The sequence below is a fragment of the Alternaria novae-zelandiae genome (assembly GCF_023758075.1).
Source record: "Alternaria novae-zelandiae strain BMP 2774 chromosome Unknown scaffold_7, whole genome shotgun sequence".
NCBI classification, from domain to species: domain Eukaryota; kingdom Fungi; phylum Ascomycota; class Dothideomycetes; order Pleosporales; family Pleosporaceae; genus Alternaria; species Alternaria novae-zelandiae.
The window spans coordinates 1446940-1467960 of NW_026056967.1; the positions used below are offsets into that span (position 1 = coordinate 1446940).

Below are 21021 nucleotides of genomic sequence, written 5' to 3' on the forward strand. Positions count from 1 at the left end.
ACGTCTCCCCAGGTGGTGTATCCACGGCGACGCTGCAGGTCCTGGCGAGGGGCTCGTCTGTTGTCGCGCGCAATAACGAGGGCAGTCGTGCAACGTTGGGCCGTCTTGTCGAGGGGGCAGCGGCCATGGTGCTCGGCTGATGATGGCGTGAACATGCGTTCGCGATGCTGCACAGCCGTTCGAGTTATTGTCCGACGGGATTAGTCGTCCTCTGGCTGTGTCGCAGCCGGCCTTGGGGAGGGGCTGGCGATCACTAAGGGCTGATTACACACAAGCGCAGTTTTGCAGAATAGTGTTTAGGTGCGCGCAGGCTGTCTGGGAGTGCGCTGCCCGTGGTTCGTCTCGTGTTGCCCAAGCTGACCAAAGACATGGGCGAGCAAATAGCACAACGGCCTGCACTCGTCCAGGGATTACCGGGAGCATGCAGCGAAGCGGTCAGTAGAGGGGGAGTCTGCGGCAGGTCATGACAATGAGGGCAGAGAGGCAGGATTGCTGCAGTGCTGTACCCCGCCTTGTCGACAGGCCAACGGCCGTCTCGATTGATTCGCGATTGATTGCCAATGCCGCAGCACTGTGGCCGTGTTGTTGGACAAGGCCGCGAGAGGTTCTGCCGTTGTGTTGGCGGCCAGGATGTGCCGTCACGGTCGGGCGCTCGGGCCAGTGAATGCACCCTCCCTACACCAGCATCATGCATACCCTTTAGCTCCGCGCGCACCAGTGCACGGCTGTTTTGCGTGTGACTTTCTCTCGACGCGTGCTTGGGTGCTGCGTGGGGACTTTTGCCAGCTGGATAGCGTGCCGACGAGGCCCATCCCATGCGTGCAGCTGCTCATCCGCCCGCCTGGCGTGCTTTCTTTTTTGTCAACGCCTTTCTGCCGACGCCTTGTGCTGCCGGCTGAGACGACGCCCATTGTGTACCCCTCTCGCCCGTCCACCACCACGACGGCGACGACTGCCACGGCCGCCGCCTGCTGCCCACCGCCCTCATCCATCCCCAGCCCGCGACGCTCATTACACCCCCCAATTGCTCCCCTCGCCCTCTCGCACGCTCGCACTACCATGCAGCTCGTCTAGTCCCCTCATCCCGGTTTCGAGACCCACTCTCGTTGCAGTCAGCAAGCACTACCGCACTGCTCGTCAACGCGTACCTTCCCCAGCTGCACGCCCGACTCTCCCGGACCGTCGCTTTTTTCCCACCATGGTCCTGGCAGCTCTCTGCGCATAGCTCAGCACCCGCCAGCCCTCGGGCACCCGCCCAATCCCCCCCGGCGACGGGCTCCCGCGACGATAGCACCACCCACCGCAGCCATGGCCGACGAGAAGAAACCCCCGACGCTGGCCCCGCCCGCAGTCACTGCCCTCAAGCAGGAGGCTGTCGGCACCAGCGGCCACCGACAGAACATGGAGCGCAGCGTTAGTCAGGACATGCGCAACGAGCGTGCAGACCTCAAGGAGGCCGCCGAGCACAGTCTGAACATCATCATGGACCTGGACCTCGAGGGCAAGATCCGCTATGTCAGCCCCTCGTGGACCGACGTCATTGGCTCCCTGCCCAAAGAAGTCACGGGCAAGCCTGTACTCGAAATCATATGCGGCGGTGCCGACGGTTTCGCCGAGACGATTGAGTCGGTTAGGAAAGACGACTCCCGGAGTCACATTGCCCGTTTCACCGTACGATTGGGCCCTCATTCCATCCTGCGCAAGCAGCGACCGAGGCATGCCCCCGAGGCTCCCGAGTCAATGCCAATGTCGCCTACCCACGTAGAGGAAGAGGAGGAGCAGCTGTTGAATCTCGAGGCTCAAGGAATCATGGTATACGACCGCACGACTGGAGCGGAGAGCCATGTACGTCCCGATCCATCCTGACCTTGGACTATACTAACTGCAACAGACTATGTGGATGGTCCGGCCATCGATCATTCGCGAAGTGACAATCGACCTCCCGGAAGTCCTCGTGGAATCTCTCGGGGTCGGCGCTGAGGTTCTCGCCCATTACCTCACTGGCCTCGCCGAGCAAAGCGCAACCAACCCGGGCGAACACGCACCGCCGCTACCGGTACTCTGCCGAATCTGCGAACGGCAAATCACACCTTGGTGGTTCGAGAAGCACTCTGAACTGTGTCTACAAGAGCACCGTGCGGAAATGGATGTACAGATGGCACAAGAGACTCTTGCTGAGCACCGCAATGCCATCGTCAAGGTCCTCGATACACTCGAGTCTCACAGCCAGCGTTCAAGAGCTGCGGCAGTGGACTCGGTACAGCCAATTCAGCCCGCCGAGTACAAGGGCCTCATCATTCACGCAACATCGACGCCATCGTCTGGCACACCCTCTGGACGCAACTCTCCTGCTTCGCCGCCGTCGAGATCACGCGAACGCTCGGAGCGCTCGTCTGGTTTTGGTCATCACCGCGCGCGATCATTTGCTGTCCGCAGACCTTTAGCCCGCATCGTTGAGCTTGTTCTGGACTTGTGTGACACCGCACTTGAGATCAACACACCAGCAGTCAAGGACAATGGGCGTGGTCAAGCAGCCACGGAGATTCGCACACAATCGCCACAGTCGGAGAACCGCATCTCGCAAGTCCTCCAATGGCAATCGCCTACCACAGGCTCGGTCGACCACACCGAGGGCCTGAAGCTGTTGTGTGAAGATACCAGCAGGCTTGCCAGGGCAAAGATCGATGCAGTCACTCGCCATAGGAGGGTGCTAGAGTACTCTGAACGACTACGCATTGAATTCGACATCTTGGTTCAAGAATGCATCGAAGCCGCGATCCTGAAAGCTGCTCGTATCGCTGCCGGTGAGGACAGCTCCTCCGAAGACGAGCGACCCGAAGAAGAGGTTCAATCCGACGCCAATGACACCGATACAGCTCCCGGCGAAGAAGGCATATTCCCTGGATCTTTCGATGCGCCTTCTTCCATGGCACAAGCTCTCCGTAACACTTCTGACGCCTCGTTACCAGCACGAGTCGGACGGCGTGAGTCTTCTGTAGCCGGTTCAAATCGATCTAGCAGTCCTAAAGGGGGTTGTCAAACACCGCGGTCGCACGCGGGCGCCATCAGTATAGCGACCCACAGCAAGCGCCAATCCATGCATTTCGAGAGCGATGCTGGTGCTGAGAGTGATACCAGCATGCGTTCATCCGTGCTATCTGGCCCTCGCCGAGCTGATTCACCAGCGACATCCGACGTAGGACTCAGTAGGGTAGCGAGTTCACGTGAACGCAAACGCAAGAGTCTGATCTTGCCGAGTGTCATGTCTAGTCGACAACATTCGCCTGCCCGTTCAATGATACCTCCGCCATCTTCACCTCTGCGAACAAACAAGCCGCGCCTGCCTAGTGGCATGGAGGCCTTACAATCACCAATTACGTCGCCAATCTTGCCGACTACCGAATTCTCTTCGCCAGCAATGGTGCATGCTCTAAACCACCACCGGAGACAGTCTTCTACTGCTGGTTCAGACGGTCCAAGACCCGTCTCTCCTCGTTTGATTCCTACCACTCAGCCACAGCCACGCGCAGTTCCTCCGTCAATAAAGGATTTCGAGATCATCAAACCCATCAGCAAAGGCGCTTTCGGAAGCGTTTACCTAGCCAAGAAGAAGTCCACTGGAGAATACTACGCTATCAAAGTCTTGAAGAAGGCCGACATGGTAGCCAAGAATCAGGTCACCAACGTGAAGGCTGAGCGAGCTATCATGATGTGGCAAGGCGAGAGTGATTTTGTTGCCAAGCTGTATTGGACCTTTTCTAGCAAGGACTATCTCTATCTCGTCATGGAATATTTGAACGGTGGCGATTGCGCCTCGCTCATTAAGGTCCTGGGTGCTTTACCAGAAGACTGGGCGAAGAAGTATCTCGCTGAGGTGGTACTTGGTGTCGAACACTTGCACAGTCGGAGCATTGTCCACCGCGATCTCAAACCGGACAACCTGCTCATCGATGGCAAGGGTCATCTAAAACTGACTGATTTCGGTTTATCGCGGATGGGTATGATTGGCCGACAGAAACGTGCACTCAAGTCTGTCGAGCCTGCGCCGGACCTGCTCAAGACCGGCCCATTCCATCGCGCTACGTCTGTAGGCTCTTCACGATCTGCATCCTTTGACTTGAACCACTCGCCTTCACAGACGCCATCCATGACACCTGCTCTCGCTGGAGACATCGGTCAACCGTCGTACTTTAGCCTCAATCGGGACGGTTCCCAACAAAGCCGTGAGCCTTCAAGGCGGACTTCGGGCACTCGGAGCGACAGCCAAGACAGTGATGCGCTGCAAGCCATGTTCCGTCGCTTCAGTATAGCTGACGATTCCTTTGGTCAGCCTCGTGGACGGTCACCGATAGAAGAGGAGGCCTACAGCGACGATGGTTCTCCCGACCTCTACCCTGCTACACATTCTCTGAGTCACTCTGCAGTAGCTCAAAATAGTGCGTTGGCGCCTTCGTCGTCAGCAATGCCACCACCACCCATGGCTCTGTTCGACCCAGAAGATAGCGACCGCAAATTCGTCGGGACACCGGACTATCTTGCCCCTGAAACTATCGCTGGTAATGGGCAGGATGAAGTCAGCGATTGGTGGTCTTTAGGCTGCATCCTCTTCGAATCTTTGTACGGATATCCTCCTTTCCACGCTGATACGCCCGATGAGGTGTTCCAAAACATTCTCGCGCGTAGAATCGACTGGCCAGAGGATGATGATGAGCTCTACGATATATCAGACGATGCGAAGGATCTGATGAATCGGTTGATGTGCTCTGATCCTGCACACCGTCTTGGAGCGAATAAGGACGACAAATACGCCAGTGGTGGAGAGGAAATCCGCAGCCATCCGTGGTTTGCGGATGTCAACTGGGAGACCTTGCGGGATGACGAAGCATCCTTCATACCTGCTCCTGAAAACCCAGAGGACACGGAATATTTCGACACCAGAGGAGCCGCCATGGCAAACTTCAGTCCTGAGTTTGAAGACCAAGCTACTACACCAGCCGGAACCCCAAGTACCGATTATCCTGACCGACCACACGATGCGTTGTCTAGAGTACGCTCCCAGGTGACTGTTTCGACTATGAAGCGAGGACTGATCCCTCTCCATATCCCAGCTCATGTGCGGGAAGGCCGGTCTAGGAGACTCAGTGAACCAATGGCAACTGACGACTTTGGTAATTTCAGTTACAAGAACTTGCCTGTTCTGGAGAAGGCAAACAAGGACGTCATCCAGAAGTTGCGTGCAGAAGCTATGCTTCCACAAAACAAGCCCGCACCCCCACTGCAGTCGCCCAGTGTCACGTCGCCTTCGCCATCGCTGGAGAACAGCCCGATGCTACCCGGCCCACTCAAACGTACGCTATCCTCCAATAGAGCCACCGGACGACCTTCTTCTCCTTCAATGAGCGGGCCACATTCCTCGCCAAGTCGTGGTTCGCAGCCCTCATCTCCTCTGCTCGTACAGTTCAGCACGGGACAACATGACCGACGCAAGACGTCTAGTAGCTCGTCTACGTTGTCGCATTCGACTAGCAACCCATCCTCGCTACAACCTGGAAGCTTTTTCGATCCTTCCCGTGTGTCAGGCTTGCGACCATCGCCAGAAGCTGTCTCACCAAACAGGCTTTCAAAGACGCCATCGGCACCTCCCGTGGCTTCTCAAGAGAAGCCCGTCACTGGACAACGCCAGTCATCGGCACAGACCAATGCTTCTTCACCACGTGCTCGGTCCCAAACGCTTGGGTCGCAAGAGGACGATGTTGTGCGCGATCTCTTACCTGGGCACTACAAGCGCCGGAGTCAAGTGCTTGATGTGTCTCCATCGTCGTCGGACACGGAAGACTCTCGTGCGAAAGCGCTGCTTCGTGTCCAGCGACGACGTCAGAGTTCTCGAAGACTCTCGCAAATCAGCTTTGGCGACGGTCCTTTCTTCCGGCCATTAGACGTATTGATTTGCGAGGACCACCCAGTGTCACGGCTTGTCATGGAGAAGCTGCTCGAGAAGTTGCGCTGCCGCACTTTGACCGTTACCAATGGCTCAGAAGCTATACGATATGCGATGGGCGAGGTCAAATTTGATGTGATCATGATGGAGTTCCGCCTTCCTCAGGTCAATGGTGCAGATGTCGCTCGCATGATCCGAGACACCAAGAACGCCAATACGCATACTCCGATTGTCGCTGTTACTGGATACCTGAAGGAGCTGCAGGCGCCTCACTATTTCGATGCGCTTATCGAAAAGCCTCCTACTGTGGCGAAGCTTACAGACACGTTGAGCAGACTGTGTCAATGGAAAGCACCCCCGCCAGGCTGGACGCCGAACCAGTTGTATCCATCGATGATGCCCTCCGGGCTTCGACAAGAGTCTTCGCGTCAGGAGGACAGCCCCACGACCTCGAATTCTTCAGGATACCCACCCGTCCCTTCTGCCAGTTACCGAGGTTCGAGCCGCGAAGACTCTATTAGTTCTAGCTTCTTCGGTGACAACGACAGTCGTGCAGGCGAGGATATGCCAGTTAGAATCCACAACGCCGACGATTGGCGGGAGCGCGACATCGCACGAGCTATGAGTGGCTTAGGGATTTGCGACGATGCAGCTAGTGCCGATGCGAAAGCAGCTGTTCCCAATCGTGTTGGTGCACCTGACCTGCCCCACGGGGACTCCGCGCCAGCCGTTCTCGAGGAGGCAACGATCCGCCGCCAGAGATCGACAGAGCAAGTCGGTGCCAAACGTCGCATTCTGGAGACCCGCAAACACGAATCGGCAGAGTCTGGGGACGATGAAGACGACGAGCTGGGTCATGCTCCAGTCCGCACTCGGAGTCCAAGGTCAAGACCAAAGTCTACGTCGAAACTTGGAATTGAGATGATGCGAACGAACAGCAGAGGCAGCGTCATCTCTGTCGAAGACCCTGGTCAGCCAGATTCAACCCTACCTTCTTCTCCGCCTCCAATGATCACAGAGGAGCGTGCGGCAGAGGAATATGAGGGTAGCCTTGACGTACCTGCAGTCGCGCCTACGTCGCTCACACCGCCAGTCCTCTTTCCCGAAGAACCCGGCGATGATGTGACTGACTTTGTCATCGAAACTCCCAAGGCGCAGAAGGACGCGATTAGTCCGGATCCGGATCCCACGCCCAAAGCAAAGCCTGCCACGACACCCGACCCAGACCCAACCCTCCGAGCGAACAGTCCAGTGGACCCCTAGGCAGCATCGTGGCAGCTGTCCCGCACATATTCATTAAATTGCGCACTTGATATTACATTTTAAGCACGTCTTTCGCAGCATGGCGTTGGCGGTGTTCCTACCGGGAGGTGCGCCAATGGCAGCGAGTTTAGGAAGCACTCGACACAGTTCCTTTGTCTCTTCGCGCTGTCCAACTTTCGCTGCTACGCGACTGCGTGTCGTTTTGAGAGCCCTTGTTTTCCAAGCAATGTCCATATAGTCAACATCTTCTTCTCTTTAACACAGCTTGGACGTTTTTTGAGTTCCTATCATGTGCCTTGGGAGGAGGCACTTTTGTCATTCCTTTACTGAAGTTGTTACCCAGTCCACACACGAAGTGCTCGTTGGATCCAGACTGTCGCTCGCTTCTTCTTTGGCTGCTGCCTGTAACAGGTGTACTATTATCGTATTGAAGTTTGTAAAACTTTTGTACTTCCGGGTTAGAGAATCACCGATATAACAGCCGTAAATAGCTGAATGGAGATCACCTTGTACACAAGATCATTTACTGAAGTCTTCTCGCTCACCGGAAACATGCCTATCTCGGCGCTGCGACCATGCCCGAAACGAAGTAAGCCGGCTCTCTCTTGAGATTGTAAACACTATTCGCTGAAGAAGACCGCAGTTTCACCCAGACCCATGGAGGATGATGGCACATGGATTCGCTGGGGTTCCTGCACACACCGATCTCGATTTGCACAACTGAGAAACCGTCTACAGCCTCGCTACAGGTACTACCAGCTAGTGCGGTCGGCCCATGCTCGAGGGGTTCGCGGGATATTACGGATCATCTCTACTTACTCCCGCGCTGCACTCTTTTTGAAGAATTGTCTGGTGCAGGCAACCTCAGAAAGAAGTTACGACTCCCTACCTTGATGAAGAGTTCGAGTAGAGCCAAATCGCAGATAGTCGCGCATGTGGATGATGCGATGAGCCAATGGCAGAGCACAGACGGCAGGAATGGCACGAGCACGTATCGCTGGGCACGACATAGGTACGAACCGTCGCTTTTCGTATGAGGACATGCGCCCCTCGACCAGCGATTGCGCGCAGGCGATCGATTCGAATACCCGTACGGCTTCAATACCTCGTTAACTATCGACTATTGCATACTACAAAGGAAACATAGACAGCCCATGTTACAAGCTCGCGACAGAGCAATTGGCTAGAGAACGGAGCTTTGCGATTAGAACGTCGTTTGCGGATCAATCCTCCACTCGTAGCAGTCGTTATTCAGAAACCCACCCTGCTTTCCGTTCACACCCCCACATTGACAGCTGTTGACAGGAACCTCCAGGTATTTGTGGCACAAGTCGTAGTCATACTTGAACTGGCAGCCTGGGTCGACGCTGAGCGATATGAGGATTTTGACACCGGTTCCCGTGCTGTGGTAGAATGTGTAAGTTAACGACTTGAAGTAATTTTCCTTGAAGACGTCACCCGAGCTACCTATCGCAATGCAGAAGTCGTGGATGGCGCTGTCCATGCGCGTATGCTCCGTCTTTTGATCCAGGCCACCGTAACAGTCGACTTCATTCTGCATTGGATCGCCTTCGCGCGGAGACGCCGTAGGCTCCGGCGGGTCTTCACTTGTTGTCGTTTTCGTCGACGTCCTGGAAGAGGTCGAACTAGACGAGGAACTGCTCGGTATTGGACATACGATCCAGCTGTCTTCCCAGTTTTTGTCGAAATCGCCGTTATCCCCATCAGAGTTGGTGTTGTTATCGCCGAAGATCCATGGTTCGGTGAAGCAAACCCAGTCTATGAAGCCACACTCCTTGACCAACGGCTCCTCGATCTGACCAATGATAGGCTGAATTTGCCTCTTGGGCCAGCTACCCGTCGGTGGAGGCTGCGCATTGGGACCGATAGATTGAGGTGGCTTTGGAAAGGATATCTTAGGCCCTACTGTGGTAGAATCACCATCTGGACCGGCGTAGATCACCGAAGGCCAGTGGGGTGTGGTCGCGGGTTTGGGCCAAAAAGCCTCGAAGCCCTGGCGCTTCTGGTTGACAGCTTGTCCAGTCAGTGTCACTGGCTCAAACACCCACTCCGATATCGTCATGGGCGGCTTCGTGATGGTGCTCGTCCATTCGCCATCGCTGACCGTGATCAGTGGATAGTTCAGTGTGCTTGTAGCACGGGTCCACGGGGGAATCTTGACATTGCAAGGGGGTGAGCAAGTAAACGCTGGCTGTTCCATGTCCCAGATTTTGGGGTCTACCCAGATGTACTCGTCGTACATGGAGCCATTGCTGCTGACATCCAACACAGATATCTGCGACCAGAAGGGGTGGGAATCGACATTGAGATTATCCTTGGCTAGTATGCCCTTGCCATCCATGACTGCCATATACTTGGCGCCGATGGTAACGAGGTGCTGAATCCTGACATTTGAGAAGTTCTTTTCAAGCAAAAGCAGGGCTTTCTGGCATAGTTGCTGGTCGATGCAGGTCTGCGCGTACGTCGAAAACCACGAGTATAGGCCCGCGCTTGCGATGAAGACATTCTGCGATTCTCGCATTATGATCGCCCACGACTCGTCACACCCACTGAACTCATCGCCAGCCGCACATTCGTATGTTGGGTCACCTGAAAAGATGCCAAGAGCGGACTTGAAGGGAGCGGGTGGAGATGGCGTGGGTTGATAGTATGGTGACTCTGTCTGGAGTAAACCCGCGAAGATGTTTTGGGCTCGGTGAAAGTTGAACTGATAAAACACAGCATGCTCGGATGCAACACCGTAAAGCCTAGTATTGATTAGCCTGACTGCGACGACTGCGAGAGCGGAGATTGAGCTGAGCTTACCATGTCGGCTCGGTGCTTTCGGCCAAGAAGCCACGCGCAACATAGACCGAATTTTGTACCATGTTATTGGCACCGCTTTCGAGATCGGGATCACTGCAGGCGGGTTAGCCAAAGGCACTGGCCGAGGGAAAACAGGTCGTACTTACTCAATCATGTGATCTGCGACCCAGAACCACGCGTTTTCGAGATACGCGGAGCCAGACGACGTCAGGTGAAACATCAAGCTCGCGGCACTGCAGCCTTGATCAACACCACTGGTGACTGGTGGGCATTCCTTTGGCGTCAACTTGGTCCCGGTGGCGCCTCCAACACGTGCGTGGCAATCCCATAGCGCAGCCGATCCAGCGCTCGATGCTTTCAGATTCCACTCGACCAGGATGGCTCCAGCCGTTGCCCCGACTGTGGTGAAGAACAGGTCCTGCATCTCTACATCTCCTACTTGGCCGTTGGTACCGACCTTGAGCAGCACCTTGGGATGGAGCGCATCTTCGAAGTAAGACCCGGAAGCAACCAACTGAGACCATGTTTCGCCAACAATCTTGGAGCCACTGGGAACCGTCACTGTCGACGTGAGTATGTAAGAGCCAGCATCTACAAAAAGTATTCTTCCCAGACTCGCATACAGTGCAGCTTGGAACGCCGCCGTGTCGTCAGTGATACCGTCGCCTTTGGCTCCAAGGTCCTTGATGTGCACGAAGTCGCCCACTGGACGGTCTTCGTACTGAGGCCTGGGACGCTCAAAGTACGCCCCATCGTTATCGACAAGTGTTGAATGACGACGGAAACTTCCGACCTTCTCTCCCGTGGTGAACTTGCGGTCTTTCATATCAGCCGAGCCTTTGTAGACTGGGCCCATGGCCCATTCGTCGATCTTGGATGAGGATCCGGCCAATATTGTCTTTCCTCCTGTATCGGCGACGGTAGTACCCACGCCTGAAAGCTTGATATTTTCGAGGATGAGACCGGTACTGCCTGACCCGACCGTCGAAGTGGGAGGTGAAATTTGTACCACTGTCTTTACATTGTTGAAAGATGAGTCGAGGAAAGACGCTGAGCCAATGTTGCCCGCCGCTGCACCAGAAGTACTGTCGGGTACAAGTTTGAAACCGGTACCGACGTTGTTCATGGTAATGGACTTCCAGACCCAACCCCAATCCCAGATGAGATGGACACCGATCGTGCAGCCCTCGAACTTCAAGCGCTGCGCTGTGAACTGCTGACTGCCACCATATAGACCAATAGCTCCACCTTGGAAGGTTATATCTGATATCTGCCCACCGCTGCCATTCTCAGCGTACATGCCATTCTGTGTCGGGCCAGCGATCAGGAGCACGTTCTGGGTGCTCGTGGCCTGAGCAACCTGGTAATGCAAACAGGAGACCTTCTGTGAAGCACGGGTCTGTCTAACGTCGATGATCACATTGCGAATTTGCCGGTAGAAGTTTGCCGTGTTGATGTAGTACTCCTCATCTAGACCGTCCGCGCCAGTCCCTCCACCAGTGTACTCGTCTGTCGACAACACTCCCATACCGATGAACGACTTGGATGCCAGAATGGTCGGTCTATCGTTTGCATCTCCAATTACTTGCGTCCCAAATGGCATCGGAATGGTAGTCGAGATCAGGTACGTGCCTGGCGGTATATACACGATGGCATTCTTGAGGGTAGAGCCGTTGCAGCCCTTGCCGCAACGTTTACCGTCTAGCATGGCGGCTTTGAACGCTTTGGTGTCGTCTGTAATACCGTTACCAACTGCACCATAGTCGAGCACGTTCCGGAATACTGCGTATGTCGCGTTATCGCCCCATGGTACCGTACCCTTCCTGGCGATACTGCCCATCCAGTAGGTGCCCTTGGCAGGCACAGCGCGCTTTGTCAAATTTCCGGGTATGCCAACTGCATCAGCTTCAGCGACTAGAGCTGCAGCATTCGCGATGCTGTCGGTAATGTTTAGGAGGGGTGGAACCGGTGTGCCGTCTTCTCTTACACGTAGATGACGCTTGGCCTTTGACTGCCCGGTGAAAGTGCCAGGCTTCAGCCCATAGTTGTTTCGCATAGGGTTCAACAATCGGGCTTGGTTGAGCTTGGAAGACTCCGCGATAGCCTTCTCAACGATGATTCGCGCTTTTTCCAGGTCGGACAGTGAGGCGTTGGTCAAGAGAGGAGTGACATCAGATCCGGAGATGGCTCTAGTGTCAGATTGTCGTGCGATTATGGGGTACGATGGAGACACCTGTTCGTTGCGGGGCTCAGTTTGAACATTTGTAGACTCTTCACGAGATTCAAGTCGTTCCATCTCACTCTCTTCATCGATATCGTAATGCTCGTCGAAGATGTCGTCATCGTCATCGTCCTCCTCATCCATCCAGCGAGTGGAGTTCATGTGAGACATTGGGATCGTCGTGCAGGTCAGATCCGCATCGGACCATGAGTCGTAACCGTCGGAGTCATTTGCTGGGACGATGTACTGGCTACCAAGACCAGCGTCAATCAGCTCTTGAATACGATCCATGTCCAGTCCTTGTCTCGAGCCAAACAAATGGCTTGAAATGTTTGCATAGTGTGTCTCGGGTGCATCTCGTCTTTGCTGGTTGACGACTCTCTCGTCAGAACGCACATTACCGGCTGGGTCGTCAAACGTCCAGACCCTTGCTGCGACGCCGTCCGCCGAATTGATGGCTCTGAAGTGGAAGAATGCTACGTTATCCTTGCTCTGATACGTGGAATGTAGACGGAAACCAGAATCCCGTCTCTGCTTTTCGATGATGGATTTGAGCTGACGCTGTAGCTTACCATGCGCATCGGCCTGCCAATTCTGTTCGGCTTTACATCCTCGTGCACAACTCATGGCAGCACAGCGTGTCTGTGATGCTACGTTAGGATCGCTGCGATCCCCTCCGCCCTCTACCCATGTAGCTGGTGGAAATTCATCGCACGTGTACCGCATTTTGGAAAGTGTTGTGATTGCGCCCACGCGATGGTTCCTAATCTGATTGATAGAAGTGCCAGGCTCCAAATCTTTGTGCCACCACACACCGTCGTTTCGCATTACGTCTCGCTGGCTCGTCTCGGGGCAAGGATGAATGTTTTTCCAAGATCCAGGGCAGGATTGTGATCGACGCTGGTATGACCGGAATCTGGCTCTCTTGCCAGTGTTGAAGTCATAGCCGAAAACGCTGTTTGGCAAACGAGTTCGACGTGTACTGGTACTACCAGTTTGTGCTCGTGGTGAAATGCTATACCAGTTCATGGCATTCTCGCAGATGTCTCTCAAATAGTTGCAGTTATATACTAGCACCACTTGTTTTGGCGAGACATCGATGACGCGCTGCTCCGCCGCATTCGGATTGGGACGGCTGCATAGTCTCTCGTTAGTCGCCGAGTTTCAAGCTCTCTAATGTCATCCCAAACTCACTAGAAGTATCCATCCACGAAGTTGTTGGTAATCGGATCGATCACCCGCCTGACATTGTAATCCTGGTCGAGCTGAGCGAGGGCCAGACGTCCCAGTAGCACACCTTGAAAGGCCAGAAGACACGTCAAGAAATACAATGAAGCCATTCTTGGGATGACAATGAGGAGCAGAGAGCTCTCTTCTCAGGGTGCAATGTTGTTTCCTGAGCGGTATATCCACCTTAGGTAATAAGGACAATACTGTGTAGCGACCAGAGAAGCTATCGCGCAGGAGACTACACTGGGAGCGAATGAAGTACATTTGACCCGTGGAAGCCGTCGTATGGCCCTACACCACCTTGATTTTCGACTTTGTAAGACTAGAGTTTAGCCAAAGTCCTTGCTCAACAGTGTACCAGACTCATAGACATCTGCCAGGTAGATTGGCAATATACCTTTCAATCGATACCCAAGGTATCCCTACTCATTGCTTATGAGAAGATTGTAAGTAGAGTGTCCGAAGCCCAAGCATTGATAATTTCTTGTACATCCAGACGAGCAAACGCAGCCACCAAATTGTTGCGCAAATGAACTATATGTTACACGTCATTTGGATCAAAGCTTGTACCCCCATGTTTCTTAGACAGATGCAGCAGAGATTTGAATGCCAATAGACAAGGGCGAATGCATATTGAGCGTGCAAGAGTCAGGATGGAGCCATGCGTAGGACGTGGCTGCGCGGCTTCACCACGTTACTGTGGAACCAAAACGTTCTAAAGCAAGCAGAGCACCAAATGTTGCAGAATACGATGAAAACATAATTCATGCTGTTTGGTCCACCTTGAAGCGGACACAACGCTTAATGAAATTCGCCATGCTACCCCAAGTAGGTCAAAGCTCTCCAGTGACAAGTCGAAGTAGAAGATGCTCTGCCTCAGGACGAGGATGAACGCAAGTTGACTACACTCGTTGACGGTGCAGAGCCGCATTGCCCAAATTGAGGTTGACTACGTGTTTGTTGATGTCAGTTTCAGCTAACACGAATTCTGGGCGGGTCTCATGGAGTTCGGAAGGGAGACTCACCAGCCGGCACCGCAGTCAGCCGGAAGTATCCCACATTGACCATTCTTGTTGCAGCAGCCCCCATAAACCACGTTGCAAGTGTATTTGTTTGGGCCTCCACAGCTACCATCCGGTGTAGTCCCAGTCTGCCATGGTAACGGGATAGTCGCAGTGGGGGATGCACGCGTACAGTTCCCTGACTGACAAGAATCAAAATTGCAAAAAGATGCACCATCGCCGCACTTGCCGTCAAGGTTGCAACAATTTCCCCATTTTCCTGCGCAAAGCCGATCCCTGTGTGCAAAACCGCAGGTACCGTCGGTGCTGTATGTTTTGTCCCCCAAGCAGCCGCCCTCGTAACACGTGCCATCAGCGCAATCCTCCCTAGATGATTGTCAGGCTGAGTTCGATTTTCCTACTTCTGTTTCTGCTAAGATTCTTACTCAGATGCGCCGCAAGTGAATGTATTGGCATTGCAGCACGGAAATTCGGTCCCAAGACAGGTTGCATTGTTGTGCTTTGGGCCGCAAAGACCATCCAAGGCCCTCACAGGCTCGATATCTAGCATCTTTCGTGTCAATTCTTGGCACCTTGATCTTGCTCGAACGAGTATGTAATTGAAGACTTACAGCCATCGTAACAGTACCTCGATCTTGGCTGAATATCCGAGCAATCCGTCTTCAGCGTTGGGTTCAACCAGAAGAAATAGTCGGTCGTGATTTGATACTTGTCGCAGATTTCTGTGCAAGTATAATAGTTGACATGCTCGTGGGTTCTGGCCCAAGCTCGACAATTGAGTTCGCCAGGCTTCACTTCCAGAATCCTGATTCTGCCGCCAGTGTTCCTCACAGGACTCGTGATTGGTGTCGACAGCGTAGCAGTCCCTGTCATCTCTGCAAAACGAGCAATCTTTGCATCGTTGGACCACGTAACGGGTCGGCAATCATCAGCGATCGATTCGGTTGGGAAGAATGCCAACGTGAAAAGAATGGTGAACACTGTCTGCCTTCTGAAAGAAGACATTTTTGAGGACAGAGCGACGTGACTCTTTGGACTGAATGAGGTGAGAAGTTAGTGCTTGTTGAACGATGCGCTGAGCTACATGGACTGGTAGAAACATGCCAGTAGGTGCACTCCCCTACAAACTCGTCTGCCTCAATATCGGGCGGTCGTCGGGACACCAGTGGCATGCGCACTGTGGATTCGGGTAAGCCTCTGTGAAGCTCGGTACTAAAACCGTTGAGCGATCGACAGAATGCTGCATCCAACATAGCCTAAAGTCTACGTCGTGTAACGCACGGCAGTGTTGCCCCTGCGTATCGCAATATAATCATGTTGTCGTAGGATTGTCCCGCACTGCTACCGAGCCACGATGCATTGCTATTAATTGTACTGATCAAATGATAATGGATAAAAGATGAAGGGTTCAACCTCAGGGAGGTCTCTGTGCTGATGAATGGTTGTGGTAGCGGTTGATGACACAGTTAGGGTTGCATCCGGCAAGCGACGTGGTACCTAGGTAATTGACCGTGATTACGATCACGCTTGGTATCGACGTGCAGACACGAGATCACTAATATAGAGGCTATTTGCATACATTAAGGCTATGTGCATGTATTTGAGGCTAATGTCATTTGTGCACTCATCTCGAGGGTTGAAACATCCGCTGCGAGGAACCTGTTTCTGATCAAGCCAGTTCAGCAGTTCCTCGAATATCGTGACATTCATAACATCACTGCAAACTCACTCTCTTGAACCGCCAGCGCAGTCATGCAGATACTCGGACTCCTCCTTCTTTCTATCTTTCCCGCTCTAGGGTCCAGCCACAAATCTAGAAGCTCTCGAGATACCGTACCGAACTTGAGAGGGGGAACAAAAGCCACAATTCAAAAGAGAACTTGCGGCGAAACCAACGGCCGTATCTGCTACGGGATTGGCGGTGGTGAGGCGCAAAACATCGACGAGGCCGACATCGCATACGCCGCGTCGTACTTGCGATTTCTGGCGGAAAACAGCAACAACCCACTATGGACAATGCCGCCCGAGTTTGACTGCTCGGAGTGGGGATTACCAATAGCCGACGCCGGGACCGTGCTTGTGCTCGCCAAACACACTAAACCACGCACCAACTCCTCGGTCACCTATTATGACCTTGCTCGCACTATCGACGGTGGTGCACAGGCGACATCCGCTCAGATGGCAGAGTCTTTGCTGGGAGCGTGCGGGTCTGGAGGCGGTATGATGGGGGTCACAGTTGATGACAAGGACCCGGCATACAGCACTCCTACTTACAAGGCCTCAGGCGCAAAACATCAAGATATTATCGTCAAGATTGTAAGGGCTCCGGTAGCTTGATGTACGATGAATGCAAGAATGGATTAGGTAGCAAGAGGCTGATTGTAGCTCCGCCAGCCTAGTACTTGAAAACACTGTCTCAATGCAAGCGTGTTGATCGCAGCTCTTATGTGATTTACCACACACTTGATCCTATCGTTTTCTATTAAGCAAATTAAACAAACCTCGCTCGACACAATACTTCCCACTGCGCTCTCCATGTGCACCTGTATCCATGGGGTATATTACGACGGGGCCGGTCCGTTGAATCCGTCCATAAATGACCAATCGAGAGGCCGCTGAAAGACGGAGGAGCGCCAGTCCGTGGAGTCAATCTTCACAGTATCTACTGACATGCTCTTTCGCCAATCTTCCACTGTTTCGAAGTTCACTTGGTCCGGCAAACCATAGCTAATCATCAACTTGGTGTCTGCCGCCAGAGGCTCATTCTTCTTCAAGTCCCCCTCTGCCCCAAAGATGTCTTCACGTCGGCCTAGCAACCAGGGGTGTACCGCTAAGACGTAGTCGTGAATGGTAAGGAACGCGCCACTGGCCTTGACGAGGAGCGTCTCACCCCTCTTCCGTGGCCGATCAGCGCGACAACACCTTAATAGATGCGGTTCCTCCACCTCGTCTGAGTCCGAATCGTAATCTTGAAGCTCCCCAAAGAGAAACTCATCGGGGTCCTCTCCATTGTCCTCAGGATCATGACAAAAGCGGTGCATTTCGAGCCACTGGAACTCCCAGTCTTCGAGAATGTCAATGTGAACGATGACGGAGGAAGTTTTGGGTTCGGTGAGGGGCGATTGAGATACCGGATGCCAGGTGGTATTCGAGGCTGTCTTGTCACAATATGGCTCTGTCGCGATGTTGGGATCGTAATTGATGGCCTGCATGACCTCGATCGCGCGGTTCAATGGGCCGTCGAGCGCCCACTTTAGACGCTGGGCATCGAGACTGAGACCGATGGGCTGCTGCGCGTCGCGATAGACTTCGTAAGCCGGTGGTTTTGCGCTGTCCGTTGGTTCAAGAATACCTCTAGACATGTCGGCATGTGTAGGTTGAAGGTTACCAGGAAGCGCGGGACGCCGAGACGACCTGCCTTTGTAGCTTATGCTAACTATAGTAGCCCGCGATTAGGCTGCAGGTTGCGGCGCAGGACCAACTTAGGCTAAACTTACACGCATAGCAATATTAGAAAATCGCACGTCTCTAACCCTTCTTAGAGATAGATCTTTTTACTCTTCTTAGTACAAATTACAATAATAAGTTATAGTAATTTATAGACTAATAGCTTTATACAGTTAGCTATAGTAGCTTATATATATCTTAATAAGCTTTATTTAGTAAAAGAAAATTAAAAGACATCTAGCTTCTAAGTTATCTTAGAACTACTCTAAGAACTTTTAATTCTAAAGTTCTAATATATATAATATATATTACTATTACTACTAAAGCTTATATATAAACTAATAAGTAATATTATTTAAAGCTTTACTAAGAGAAAGACTTTATATAAATTAATATTTATACTAGTAAATAAAAATCTTTCTATATATAATTACTAGCTATATACTTAAAATATTTAAATTTATCTAAGATAACTACTTTATAAATTATAGCTTAGTTTCTAAAAGAAACTAAAATAGTAAAAATAATAATATAGCTACTAATTATCTAATACTACTATTGTACTAGAAGTAAGCTAAAAATAAAATTAAAATATAGCTTAACGTATAGTGCTAAAAAACTTTATAAAGCTAGCGTAATAGACTCTTAGAGTCTATATTAGAAAAAATTTCTTAAGTTTTAGTTCTAGTAATTACCTAAGTTCTACCTAGTAAAACTACTATTATTCTACTTTTTCTATACTATTTTATATTAACTATAAAGTTTTAGCCTACTCTAAATTATAAGCTTTTACTTTAGCTTATCTATTACGCGCCTATATTAGTTCTACTAGTTCTTACTTAAATACGTAAATTACTAATATTCTATCTAGTAAAACTAGCGCTATTTTAACTATTCTAAATCTTTTATATTAACTATAAGATTCTAGCTTACTCTAAATTATAAGCTTTTACTCTAGCTTACTTATTACGCGCCTACGTTAGTTTTAGTAGTATTTAACTAAACTTATAAATTACTTATATTTTACTTAGTAAAACTATTATAGTTCTAAGTATTCTACTACTAAGTATAATATTACTTCTACCTTTTTAAAAATATATATATTATTTTCTCTTTAATATATTATAAAACTTATAGAGTTATATTTATATTTTAGTATAGTTATACTTCTTTATTTATATAATTACGCTATAGCTTTATATAAGTATAACTTAACTATATAGCTTTATATACGCCTTTCTATATATATTAGTAAGGCCTCTACTATCTTCTATATTAGTAAGTAGCTAGTTTTAGAATTTAGCCTCTACTATAAGTTCTTTACTAAAGCTAGTACTCTACGTTATCTTTATAGCTCTAAAACTAATAGCGTTTTTATTATATCTATTTATAAATAGGTTAATTACTATATTATTATTAATATTTATATAAATCTTATTATAGTCTATTAACTTATAGCGTAGCCTTATAAGTAGTAGATAACTAATCTAGTAGCTATTACTATTACGTATAATAAAGTATATTCTTATATTTAGGCTCTACTCTAGAAAGTAAACATCTTTTACTATAACTTATCTATTATTCTTTAAGTTAATATTAGTAAGTAGTTAGCTAGTAAAAGGAAAATCTATTATATTACTATAGATAGTCTTTATATATATAGCTAATATTATACTATTTATAAGCGCTAAAAGAGCTAAAGTTAGTATTATTTTAGATAAAGTAAAGAAGTTACACGTACGCCTAGTATAATAGAGAATAAGTATTATATTTAGATTATATAGATAGAAATAGTTAGTCTTAAAAGTAGTTAGTATTATATTAAGTAAAATATAAAAGTTTATACTTAAATTAATACCTAGTGTAAGCGTATTATATAGTAATATATACCTAACTTAAGCTATTAATAGTAGCTACTTTAGAGAAGTAGTTTTATAGTATAGTTAATTATTAGTAAGTATTAGTAATACTAGCGTAATAATACTAGAGTAGAGATAGTATATAATAAGTAAGGTAAATTTTAGCTAGAATAAGATCTAGTAATATTAAGCTAGTAGTATTACGTTGTTTACGTTTACGTTTATTATTAGATTATCTTTAGTTATCTAGTAACGTTAGTATTAAGGTAGCTTCTCTCTCTCTTACTAGAATAAGATACTTTTTTTTTATCTTACTCTATTATAAGAGTATCTATTACTTACTTTATAGTATATAATACTCTTAGTAAAGCCTTAGATTTTACGCTAGTTAGCGCTTACTTACTAATTTTATAGACTAGGTTTTAGTAGTATCTACTCTACCTTTACACTCTTATTAATAATCTAATAAATCTATCTTACTTATATACTTATTATATAATAACTATTAGATATTATAGTTATAGAGCTTTCTAAGAGAAATATATAAGCCTAGTAAAAAACTACCTTCTATAGCTTCTATATAAGTTTACTATTTAGTATTATTACTCTAATTACTAATTTCTTTTATAGTAAACTACTACGCTCTTACTATATAGATAGTCTTTTCTAACTAGTTCTAGGCTAATCTTATTACTCTTATTAAGTATAGTTATAGCTAGAGCGTCTACCTACTAATAGGCCTCTATAAGTTCTATATTATAAATAAATCTAGTACTTACTTCTTATAAAATTAATAGCGCTAGAACATAAATAAGATTTAGCTATAGTAATCTAACTATCTACTTTACTACTTTTTTTCTAATCTATATTATAAATAGATAAATCTTAGATAAAAGATAGGTAAAAAGCTAAAGTTTAGCGCTATATTATTAAGCTATAGAAGTTAATAGTCTATTTTTAAGTATTTTCTTAAAAGTACTATATAGCTTAACCTAGTAATAGATTAGAGTTACTCTTTTTATATTAAGTATACTTAGTAAAGTAATAATAAGAACTCTAACTACTTTATCTACTACTTTATTAGAGTGTAAAACTAGTACTATAGCTACTATACTTATAGCACTAGTTATAATAGTTTCTTAAAGTCTAGTAAGTTAAAGAATAAGTTATATTTAAGAGTAAATCTAAATAATTTAGCACTAGACTCTTTACTTT

The 21021-nt window shown here is 49.2% G+C and overlaps 3 protein-coding genes across 3 annotated transcripts; 1 reads left to right on the forward strand and 2 right to left on the reverse strand.

Annotated features, from left to right (window-relative positions):
- Positions 1–1308: 1308 nt before the first annotated feature.
- On the forward strand, positions 1309–7201 carry J4E88_004490 (uncharacterized protein; the record flags this gene model as incomplete). Its single annotated transcript, XM_049398135.1, has 2 exons — positions 1309–1845; positions 1892–7201. 2 exons carry the CDS (start codon positions 1309–1311, stop codon positions 7199–7201), a joined length of 5847 nt encoding a protein of 1948 aa, XP_049256580.1.
- A 1204-nt stretch (positions 7202–8405) lies between these two features.
- Positions 8406–12875, reverse strand: J4E88_004491 (uncharacterized protein; the record flags this gene model as incomplete). Its single annotated transcript, XM_049398136.1, has 3 exons — positions 8406–9969; positions 10028–10120; positions 10174–12875. The coding sequence occupies 3 exons, from the start codon at positions 12873–12875 to the stop codon at positions 8406–8408; spliced, it is 4359 nt and encodes a 1452-aa protein (XP_049256581.1).
- A 4186-nt stretch (positions 12876–17061) lies between these two features.
- On the reverse strand, positions 17062–17862 carry J4E88_004492 (uncharacterized protein; the record flags this gene model as incomplete). Its single annotated transcript, XM_049398137.1, has 1 exon — positions 17062–17862. The coding sequence occupies one exon, from the start codon at positions 17860–17862 to the stop codon at positions 17062–17064; it is 801 nt and encodes a 266-aa protein (XP_049256582.1).
- Between the last annotated feature and the right edge of the window lie 3159 nt (positions 17863–21021).